This window comes from Lissotriton vulgaris, chromosome 4_1, assembly GCF_964263255.1.
Source record: "Lissotriton vulgaris chromosome 4_1, aLisVul1.2, whole genome shotgun sequence".
Classification (NCBI taxonomy): domain Eukaryota; kingdom Metazoa; phylum Chordata; class Amphibia; order Caudata; family Salamandridae; genus Lissotriton; species Lissotriton vulgaris.
Window position 1 is genome coordinate 1,452,396,907 of NC_141691.1, and position 12,388 is coordinate 1,452,409,294.

Sequence of the window (12,388 nt, forward strand, 5' to 3'; positions counted from 1 at the left end):
AATCCAAACTAAATTGCAGATTTGTGAAATTTCTGATGGTGGTCGAACAGAGAATGCCAAAAATTGTGGAAAATGCTATAGAGCCAGGCTGATTAGCATATGGACAATAGGACCTAATGACATCTTATTAAACATGTCCAACTAGCACTAGGGGGACAACTTTTTGTAAGAAGATTGCACATGGTAAACACAGTATATGGTTGAACTGGACGAGAGCAAGTTAAAACCGGGATCAGTACTTTCCAGCAGTTAGTGTAAAAAAGTGTCTTATTGAATTATCCTTTTAAACTGTGATGAGTTTATTTCTTGATTTTTCTTAATAGTTTTAAACAATGATGTTTTAAGAAAGTTGCAATATGTATAAGAGGTCATCAGATAGGCTGTAGATTGCTTTCAGTTTCAGCAGTGTGCCTCCCAGATAAGTGGACTTGGTCACACCTCATGTGCCCTGTTGTTTCCTCCATTGATTACACAAGCTGGTTCTGGTTCAAACATACTTTTAACAGTTTTGTTTCATTCTGTGTTTCAGCTCAAAGGCTATGCCCTGAACCAGGATGGGAGTGATGTAGAACCTCCAATAGAACTTCGAGTTAAAGTCGTTGACATAAATGACAATGCGCCAGTTTTTACAACTGAGGTTTTTCATGGTGCTATTGAGGAGTTATCGGCAGCAAGTAAGAATTGTACCTTTTAGAAGTTAACCTACAATATTAATACATTTGTATTTAAAGTTACCTTGTATCTATACATTTTCTTGTTGCATGTTCATTCCTTCCATATTTAGGATCGCTGTGTTAAACTGGTCAAATGGATTGGAAAGATTAACTTGAAATTGATATAGAAAGGCACTGACAGCGCAGGTTCTGATGCATGCTAGATTTTAAGGATACCAACACAAGATACATTTGCATACCATACATAAAAGTGGAGCTTGTTTTTCTACACATATAGCATGGATCTGGCTCTTGACTTTCTTTGGCACCTTTGTAATAGAATAATTTACTTTTACACTATACTTAATTTACATTCTCCAGAGTGACAGGTGACGCAAAGGGCTTAACATTATACTGAGAAATTTAATATTTGTAGCGTGTGTTGGCAGGAGTGTGCATAGCGTGTGTATCTGCAGCCATCCAGTGTGGGCCTGTACTCTGCAATTCGTTTTTTTCTCGAAGAAGTCTTTTATATTCGCTATTGTGCGTCGTATCGCGTCCTCCTCGAGGCAATACCCATGTTCAACGGCACCTTTGTTAGATTATTTTTTCCTCCATCGCGCTTAGACAGACTGCATCGGAGCCCTGTTAATTTAGACACCCATTCAGACTACAGGTGCTTAACTGGGAAAAAATGGAAATCTTATATAATCCACATTTGTAAAGCACGAACAATCACCCGTAAGGGTCTCTAGGCGCTGGGGGCCGTCGGGAAGATTAAGGAAGCTATTGCCCAGAGTCACATGGTGCTGGTCTAATCAGCCGCCGGAGCTGGGGATCGAACTGTGATCCCCAGATTCCAGCGTCAGACGCCCTGGCCGCGGCGCCACACCTCGTACAAACTGCTTCCATGACTGTTGGAACCTTGTAAGAGTCAATCAGAAGCAGCCCACTTCGACATCATCACCTTCCACTCACGTCGAGAATTATATTCTCCTGGTTATGAAGGCTAAAAACTACAGTCTCTTTAGAAGGTGCTCTTGATGCTGGTCAAAGTACGTCTACTCTGACACCCATGATGTATGTAACCTGTGTTTGTCGCTGGAGCACAAAGAACAGGACTGCAACTCGTTTAACTTACTTTTGAGGAAGAAAACACTTAGAAGAAGACCGATGAGGAGACTAGATCACAACATAGAGATGGCAATGGAGGTAGAGTTCTCCCCAGAAGAAGCCCACCAGCAAGGGTGAGGTAGACTCTGATGGCACAACTGGATGAAGGTGCATCATCACCAGCCCACACTGTGTCACCTCCGATGAGTTCAATGGGGGAGAAGTCGGATATGCAGGTTGAGGACACTACGCATCAGTCTCCACTGCCAGGGTCGTGCCCCAGAATGAAGATACTACCAAAGCCATGAATGCAATTGACCCATCCCACTTTAAGAAAATCCTACAAAAGCCTCCCCCTCAATGCCATAGTGCGCCCAAGCCTTTGGGCTCTGGTTGACACCAAGAGCTCACCTTGAAGCCGAGACAGAACAAGAAAATTATTGATCCCTATCGGGTGAGATGGGCTCCTGATAGGCATGGAGCCGACACCAGGCCAACATAGATGCCAAAACAACCGTCTACCTCCAGCCAGACCTCAGCAGCAACATAACACCGAAGCTTTGCTTCGGCACTGGATAAGCAGTCTGACTGAATAAGTGATCGGTGACAAGCCAAATGGGTTTGAAATACTCCTTAACTCTGACTAAGACAAAAGATCATGGTCACTTTAACACTGAAGAACAGCTTGGCTCCCACAACGTTAAACACAAAAACGCCTTCCTCAGCAACAGCCGTACCAGAGAAACAGGACTAGACACCGTAAAAATGAATAAAGGCGGTAGAAGGCAATGTTTTTGAAGGTCTTCATGAATTCATGCAGAAGCAGCACTATATTTAAGGATCCAAAAGACAAATTCAGAACTTGGATGTTCCACAGCCACTACCAAAAAGGGTAGCAACAGAACATAGGGCCGAAGGCCCCATGCCATCAAGTTAACCTCTAGCACCACACACAGTCACCCTTACGCACACAAGAAGTTAAGGGGTGGAGACAGCGCAGAGCATTAGGACTACTTCTCTGACTCACAGGGTGATCCACAACACAGTCCAGACCCATGGAATGAATAGAATGTGGTCCTTCCAGATACTGACATAGAACTTCCTATTCCAGCTAAAGCATCTCCACCTCGTGATACCGCCTTGTATCATAGTGAGATACAAAGGACAGCGGAATAACATAAATTGCTAAAACTACAGAGGGGGAAACTGATTTTCTGGTAGAAATGCTTTCTAGAACAGCAAGCACAGTCCAATATCTACCCATGATAGGTTTTATGCTGAAGGTATCTAAAGAGTTAAAGACCCAGTCCAATCGAAGGGTTTTACCCCTAGGATTGAAATAAAGTATAGGCCTTCCTACTCTATCTACATCAGAGGGCACCCAACTGCGGACTCCTTAGTCATTGCTACAGCATCCGAAACCACCGGGGAAGCTCCACCTCCCGACAAGGAGAGTAGGTGCATTGATTCAGCAGGAAAAAGGGTTGCTATAGGGCATGCCAATCACTGGAGAATTGCATATTTGGTCTGCTGTCGATCATGCTCAAATAGAGCTACATGGGATGAGATGGAAGAACTATTGCAGCATCTCCCGGAGCAGTATAAGAAGAAAGTGGAAGATCTGGATATCAAAAACAACAATCTACTGTGCTCTAGATAGTGCAGACATGACTGCTAGAGGCAATAATTCTTTGTGATACTACAATGACATGCCTGACTTTGCATATTAAGGTTAAAGCCAGAAGTGCTAGATCACATTTTAGACATACTGTTTGATGGCGAGCATGTCTTTGTTCCAGAAGAGGACACTCCACTTGAATGAATCAAAAAGGACACAGACCCCAAAAGCAATGGGAGCCATGCAGTCCACTACTCAGACTTGCCAACCTTCCGGAGGTATCAACGTTGAGCGGTTTCAAAGAATAAGATCCCAGAGAGCCCAAGTTACCAACGACTGCAACAGCAATACCACCAGCTATTAGGAAATTGATGTAATAGAGGTGGATTTATATCAAGCGGAGAAGGTTGAGTAACCCCCACAAAAGGGAGCCTGTATCTCCAAACAGTGACCCTTGCCCCGATCCCACATTACCTGTTGGGGAAGGCTACAGCAATTCCATCAGTTGTGGCCAGAAGTCACGTCCGACTAATGGATGTTAGATATCGTCAGGCAGGAATATTGTCTAGAGTTCAAAACTCAACCAGCAAATATCCCACCAAGAAAACAAACACTCGGTCCTCATCTACACCTGCTGAAGGAAGAAGTAAAAGTGTTAATACAATAAGGAGCCATAGAACCAGTCCTGTTTAAATTTCAAGGGAAAGGAGTATACTCCCAATACTTCCTAAATACCCAAAAGGGATGGGACACTTCATCGCATACTGGTCATGCACCCACTCAGTCAACACATCCTATCCCAACTCTTTCACATGGTGGCACAAAAGGATGTGATACCACTAGTGCAGGAAGGCAATTTCATGACCACATTAGATCCGAAGGACGCATACTTTCATATACCAATCCGTCTGGCACATTGCCGCTACCTCCGGTTTGTAGTAAGTGGAAGTCACTATCAGTTCAAAGTACTTTCATTTTCTGTAACAGCCCTATGGGTATTAACCAAATGTCTAGCTGTAGTAGTAGCAGCAAGCCTAAGAAGGGAAACAACCATGTTGTACCTTACCTGGACAATTGGCTGATCAAGAGTTCCAGCAAACGGAAATGTCTACAGGACACCCAAACCATTATCAACCTCTTACAAAAATAGGGATTTACAATAAATGTGACAAAATCCAATTTACTCCTGATACAACCGTATCTTGGAGCCATATGCAATTTGATCACAGCAAAAGCTTATCCCATTCGCAAAGGGTTCGCAATCTCCAGAACGAACTGGCTCTTTTTCAGCCACATCGTGACAAAATGGTGAAGCATCTTCTAGTTATGAAGGCTTCCTGCAGACCAATAATTCCACATGCAAGACTACATATGAGACCCCCCACCCTACAGGAGGCATTACAGTGGTTACAAGCAGGGGGCAAAATGGAGGATCCAGTGTTTGTTTCACCAAAGGTCCATCAGGCACTACATTAGTGGAATGCACAAAACACACAAATGTTAAGAGCCTTTAAGGTTCGAATCCCGCAGGTTACGATTACAACAGATGCATCACTCATGGTTTGGGGTGCTCATATGGAGACATTCCAGTACAGGGGCACTGCTCTATACAACAACAGACATTTAGAATCCATGTTCTAGAACTACTAGACACCTCAAAGCATTTCTACTCAACATAACCGGAAAGAATATTCTTCTATGCACAGACAATATGACTGCGATGTACTACATCTAGAAAATGCGAGGGGCCCGTTCCTTATAGCTATCTCAACTCATATGGAATGGGTCATTAGACACAGGATCCACCTTCTATCACAGTACTAACCAGCTGTGGACAACACGGTAACAGACCTACTTAACCTACCGCAGCACTAAGTCCACAAATTGGAATTCCAAACTCAAGTCCTACAGACATACTTGTAACTGTGGGGAACTCCGACAATAGATCTATTTGCCAGCACAGAAAATGCAAAATGCCAACACTTGGCATCCACAGTTGAAAGACAATACTCTCATTCCTTAATTGATCAGGAAACAGACAAAAATGATTCTCGCAGGGCACTCCATCCATGGTGTACACTACTGGAACTAACCCTGGTACATTCCCAGCATTCCAGATCTTCTCACTCACATTAAGGGCAGAGTCGCACACCCAAACGTGCAACGACTCAACCTTGCAATCTGGCTCCTGAGGTCGTAGAACATGGGCTTTTAGAATTACCATCAGAATGTATGAACATCCTAAAGGAAGCTAGAAGACCAACCACAAAATGCGTGTTATGCAGCAAAATGGAAACGTGTTGTCCACTATTTACTGCAAACAACCTAATCCCATACTCTTCAGCTGAGCAGCAACTGGTATGTTATTTGTTACATCTAAAAAATCACATCTAGTTTACACTTTTGCAAGACTGTATTTAGCAGCAGTTGCCACAAATCTGCGAAACAAATGACATCAATCTCCTGTTCGCATACAAATACCAAAAGCATTCATGGAGGGGCTCAAAAGATTAATTCCATCACAAACACCTCCTGTGCCTTGATGGAACATAAACATCGTGTTGACATGATTGTCTACACCATTATAACCCATGCATAAATCCAAAATACAGTTTCTAACATGGAAAGTGGCTTTCCTTGTTGCAGTTACATCGCTAAGAAGAGTAAGCAAAATACGTTCACTAACTATTGTGGAACCTTATTTCCAAGTATTCCAAGACCACGTTAGACTACACACAAACCCAAAATATCTGCCAAAGGCTAAATCCCCTTTCCACTTAAATCCGACATTAGACTTGCCGGTTTTCTTCCCAAAACTAGAAACAGTTGCATAAAGATAACTATCCTGCTAACAAACGTTTGTAGAGCGACAACATGGACTAACCCCCATACTTTTACCATACACTATTGTGTGGATGTACAAGCCAGACAACAACCTTTAGTGGGACAAACCGTTATACGCCAATTATTTCAAGCAGATACACCATCTGATGCCTAAAGCCACTGCAAGAGGAGTACTTTTTTACAGTCTATACATAAGCATAGCACATGTAAGCACTAAGCTAAGCATATATATGTGCAGCCAGCAAATGCTACGAATGGAGTATGTTACTTACCTCTAATCATCTATTCGTAGCGTGTAGTGCTGGAGATTCACATGCACCCTCCTGCTTCCCCTCTAGTTATTAGTTGGTGGCATATATACACAACAACTGTAAGCTTGCTCAATTGCAAATGCTTACTTAGCAGACTATGTATTTACAACTTTTGCATAGTGACATTATTCTCCAAATTACTGAATTTTTAAAATTGACTGTGAAACTGAGAAATTGTATGGACCGGTAATTGTCCCCTGTGATGAATCATTTCCTTTCCTGATTCCATTGTACAGAAGATAGCACATTCTTGCACCTTTGGCACTTTATCTGACATGTTTTAAATTGTTTTATTACTGTATATGTACTTTTATGGTTTGTACAAAAACCGAAATAAAGTTTTTTATTGACTATATTCTCGATTTCTGTATGACAGGGAAAAACATTGCAGTCTAACAATGGTAGGTGCCCATTGCCTTGAGTAGGAGATAAGACGCACAAGGTCAACCATAAAATACTTCCTTGAGAAAACAAATTGCAAACAAAGTCCGGGCCCAACACTAGGTGATAGGAGTGTGCATAGCATGGGAATCTGAATCACTACACGCTAATGTATGCTTACAGGGTAAGTAAGATTCTCCAGGGTATTCCCAGACGTGGGTCTCTTGCTCACTTTGTCACTGGATTCAAGATAGCCTGGCTGATGAGGGGTGTTACCCCGAAACCCGTCCCAGGATGCTTGCTTCCGGTCCAGGAAAGACCTGGCATGACAGTTTGGGCTGGACTGTACCCATGAGGAACAGGGTCAAGACTGATTTGCATATGGCTGGGTCTAAACTGGGGTGGCGAAGTGAGCTAAAGAACGATGATGGATTCAGACCAAATCCGTGACTGGGGGTGAGTGTCTTAAAAGTTTAAGGTCTCTGTCTGTTTAAATTCGAATTTAAAAGTATTTGTTGAGCGCACGTTTACCAGGCGGTTTCTTGGCGCTGGAGGAGCAGACCCTGGGGAACAGAAAGAATGGGAGCTAGAGTGGAAAAGCCTGAGAGAAGAGAAAAGTTTTAAGCACCCTACTGAACTCAGAATATGTCACAGTTGACCTGATGGTGGGAGGAAGGGAGTTCCAGAAGGCGGGGGCAAGGACAGAGAACTTCGTACCCCCCGATATGGTCTTCCTGAACCGGGGGACCGAGAGGAGAGATAGGGAGGAAGAGCGCAATTGTCTACTGGGAATGTAAGCCTTGATTTTAGAATTGATAAAAGCTGGAGCGGTCCCAGCAAGGGCCTGGAAGGTCGTACATCCCATCTTAAAAAGGGCATGTTCTCTAATGGGAAGCCAATGGAGGGATCTAAGTAGCGGGGTGACATGATGTGACTTGGGAAGACCATAGGCTAAGCGGGCGGCTTGGTTTTGGACCAATTGGAGGCGCCGAAGGGCGTAGGCAGGAACCCCATTGTACAGAAGGTTGCCATAGTCCAAGCGTGAGAGGACCATGGCCATGAGGATAAGTTTAAGAGCTGCGAAGGAAAAGAACCGTGAAATCTTACGAATAGTGCGTAGGGCAAAGAAACAAGAGGAAACCACCGTGCTAATCTGGGAATGTAGAGTGAGGTGTTGGTTGAGTGTTATCCCTAGTGTTTTGACTGAGGGAGAAGGTGAAGGGAGAGGGCCAAGGGAGGGGGTCCAAAAAGCAGAAGTCCAGGGACTGGAGCTACCACCAGTGAGAACCAGCTCGGTTTTATCAGGGTTGAGTTTGAGATGGTTGAAGTTCATCCAATCCCTGATAAAGACCATAACCGTTTGAAAATTGTGAATGGAAAGTGGGGAATCAGAAAGATTAAAGATGAGCTGGAGGTTGGCGTAGTTGAACACCGTGACCTCCATCTTCTATAAAGAAAAAAATAAGGGGAAAATGTATAAATTAAACAAGAGGGGAAAGGGAAGAGCCTTGGGGAACGCCACACTGCACCCTATGTGAGGGGGCAGAGCAGTCGGCCAGATGGACGGCCTGAGTGCGATCCCTTAAAAAGGAAGTGATCCAGGCCAAAGCTGACCCTCCGATGCCCGCCGCCTCAACACGGGTAAGGAGGATGGTGTGGTCCACCGTGTCGAAGGCGGTGGACAAATCAAGGAGAACGAGGGTCTGGGGCAAGTTGACGTCCATCCCCTCTCTGAGGGTGTCCATGACAGCGATGACGACTTTTTCGGTAGAGTGTAGCGGGTCGAAAGCCCGCCTGACACGGTGCTAGAAAGCCACTGTCCTCAATAAAAGAACTGAGGACTTTGGTGACATGTCGCTCTTGGACTTTACCCAGAAATGGGAGGAGGGAGATAGGACGGTAGTTAGTGAGAGAAGTAGGGTCGGCGCCGGGCTTCTTCAGGATGGGGATAATGTTAGCCGATTTATGAGGGGAAGGGACGACACCCTGCTTGAGGGAGTCATTGAGAAAAATGAGGGGGTAGGGGACACGCCAAAAAAATCTCTCTCAAAATATGAGCCGGGCAAATGTCAGAGAGGGATCCTGACTTCTCTCGGGGGAGCAGAGAAAAAAAGGTATCCCTCGTCAAGGGGGCTATCTGATCTAAATGAGAAATGTTGGGCGGTGGGTGGGGGTCAGAGAAAGCAGGGGAGGGCAGGGGTATATTGGCCTTGATGACCGCAATTTTCTCAATATCTCCTTGGGTTTGCTATAAGTAACTTACTCCTTGATATTTATTTATATTTTTTCTTGTTTGATACTTTTAACACTCATATTGCCTACAATACCCAAGTGTGCGTGTAAACTTCTTGCTGAATCATCATAAAGGAGTTTTTAGTATTTTACTACATTTGGGCATGGTGAGTGTTCATTCAGATTTAGGAGTTTATTGGCTATAAAGGCTTGAAATATTTAGCCTGCTTCTGTATTAGCGCACACAGCATTTGGTTATAAATGTTAATCTAGCCACAAAGCACCTCCTTTGTGAAGTTTTGACGGGGTGTTCTGGTTTTAATATTGCAACAGAGCACAAGTGTGTTTAAAAAAAAATGTAATAAAAGCACCATTAGATGGTTAGGTGGATGTAAAGTTTTTATTCCAGAATTGGTTAACAGTACAGTGAAGGTTGAAATAAATAACATGTCTTTACGGATATAGAACCCAGTGACCCAGCACTCTAATAACACAATTTAAAAGTTCTATTTTTTTATCATAACTTTACATATTTAAATCTAGTCAGTAGAACAATTAAATTCACAGAGTGCAAATGATCTGTCTATAGTTTGAAAGAAAATATGTTCGCTCTTTATTCAAATCTTTTTATTTTCTTAAAATCTTTCTTCAATTGTAACCAACGCGTTCTGTCCCACACAGGACTTCTTCAGTGCTACGAGACCTATATTATGTACAAATGTTAAAACAAGATTGTATAAATACAAAAATGCTTGCTTTGTTTTGCATTGTGTGAATTTACTTGGTCAACTGACTAGATTTAAATATGTCAAGTCATGACGAAAAAATGTGACTTTTGAAATTGAATGTTGGTCTTTTGTCCTATATGTGGGTTTAGTTGGCTGAACTCCCTGACCGGTGCACCAATGTTTGTTGAACAGGTGCGATAATCATTGTCTCAGACATTTATTTGTGAATCATTTATTGTGAAAGTTTTAAGGGTGTCTTTCAATAAAGATTTATTTGAAGACATTTTATTTTTCCAAGAGAAATGGTGCAAAATAATATACCCCCATGTCAGAAACAAGATCAATCAAAAAAACCTCTAAAAGCGGTGGATTCCCTAACAGTAATTCTATATGAAATTGAAACTCTCAATATGCATAAAAAAATCCTCACTGTTCCTGGCCAACTAGTGAAACAAAACCAAATGAGGAGATATAAGTGGCTTACCCCAGTATTCGAACTTTCATAGATTCCCATGCTTTTGTATCATTCCCTGTCGTAGGAATGGGAGTCTCGGTAACAAAATAACAAAGCAGTAGGTACAAAAGAGAAAGAAAAAGGCCTAGGCCATAATCCCTTTTGTAGCATATTCGCTTCTTTTTGTAAAAGAGACCAAACTAAGCATCAGCCAATCCGAAGAGCCCCACCCCATAGAACCCTCCTGAAGGAACCTCAGAGCCTCAGATTTTCTACCGCACGTTGTGCGTAGGGAGTCTCCTTTGAACTCTGCTCAATCTCTACTCTTTTTTTCAGAGGTATTCTTCGGGATTTCTCTTCAGAATTGATTGCTGTCCCTTCCAGGATGTCTGATGAGGAGAAGAAGGCCCTTTTCAAGCCATGTTCCACCTGTGGCATGAAAAGATTGTTTGTTGAGGATAAGCATAAATATTGTTTTTATTGCCTCTATCCTGATCATAAGGCTGCGGACGGCAAGATCGGCAGCACCTTTTCTGCCAAAACCCTCCGGGATCGTGAGTAGTTTAGTCTGCCCTGTTCCCATGATGCTCTGGGCCAGGGACAGACTGATTTGCATATAGCCAGGTTCTGAGCTGGGATGGTGCAGTGAGCTAAATAACGGTGATGGATCAAGCCCTGATCTTTGGACTGGGTAAGAGTGGTCTGCTTAATTCAGACACTCTGTTCATCACTAACCCCTTTTCTGAATAGTTTTTGGCCACTATAGGTGTGGCAGGGTATACTCAGACATGAGTCCCTTGCTCACTGCACCATCAGGATTCAAGCAAGCCGGGTCGACGATGGCTGAAATGCCAGAAACCGGTCCCCGGAAGCTTGTCTCCTTTCTGGTGAAGAATTGGCTTGGTAGTTTAGTCTGCCCTGTTCCCATGATGCACTGAGCCAGGGACAGACTGATTTGCATATAGCCAGGTTCTGAGCTGGGATGGTGCAGTGAGCTAAATAACGGTGATGGCTCAAGCCCTGATCTTTGGACTGGGTAAGAGTGGTCTGCTTAATTCAGACACTCTGTTCATCACCAACCCCTTTTCCGAAAAAGTATAAGCCAGCGCCTACTGATCCTACCTACATCAAAGGACAGTTGCCTCTTGACTCTCTTGTCATCTCGAATGCCCAGAAGAGGGCTAATTCTCAGACTACGGGTGATGCTCCTCCCCCAGACAAAGAATCTAAGGTCTTTGAGGCATCAGGGAAAAGGGTGGCAGCACAAGCGGACAACATTTGGCGCATTTCCAATACACAAGCGCTTCTGGCGAGGTATGACAGGGCACACTATGACACACTGGAGACCCTGTTGCAGCACCTGCCTGATGAATACAAGGAGGCAGCCGAGATGCTTATTCAGGAAGGGAAGCTGATCTCTAATGCTTCAATTAAGTGCGCTCTGGACGCGGCTGACACCGCAGCCAGGGCTGTCAACACTAGTGTTATGCTAAGACGACATGCCTGGCTGAGAATCTCTGGATTTAAGCCAGAAATCCAAACCACCATCCTTAATCAGACAGTGAATCCAGATCACCTGTTTGGCCCAGAGGTTGACACCACCTTAGAAAAGATGAAGAAGGACACTGAAACTTCTAAATCCATGGGTGCCTTACAGTCCCAGCAGTTTCGGGGTGGGACTTTTCGTCGCTGAAGCACTAGAGGCGTTTCCAGAGGCCAGCTCTCCCAAACCACGCAGTACTACAAAGGCAACACTCAATCCACATACACCAACAAAAGTCGAGGTGGATATCGTGGTAACAGCGCCAAGGGCAGAGGTCATGGAAACAACAACTCCAGATCCTCTGCCACCAACAAACAGTGACGCCTTGTCACTGCCCCCCGACCATGCAACACCGGTCGGGGGGGAGACTTCAGCAGTTCCTGCCGGTCTGGAGAACCATCACCACAGGTGGGTCAGAAAACTTATACAATATGGTTATTGTCTGGAGTTAACATCTACTCCACCCAACATACCCCCAAGACACCGTCCTATGTCTGCCGAGCATTTGCAC

General features: G+C 43.9%; 1 protein-coding gene across 1 annotated transcript in view; it reads left to right on the forward strand.

The window, feature by feature from the left end:
- Positions 1–12,388, forward strand: part of LOC147724096 (desmoglein-2-like) — a 396,529-nt gene that overhangs the window by 193,709 nt on the left and 190,432 nt on the right. The window contains exon 5 of the mRNA XM_086965676.1: positions 530–674. Coding sequence (XP_086821802.1) covers positions 530–674 — 145 coding nt within the window. The remainder of the gene's footprint in view (positions 1–529; positions 675–12,388) is intronic.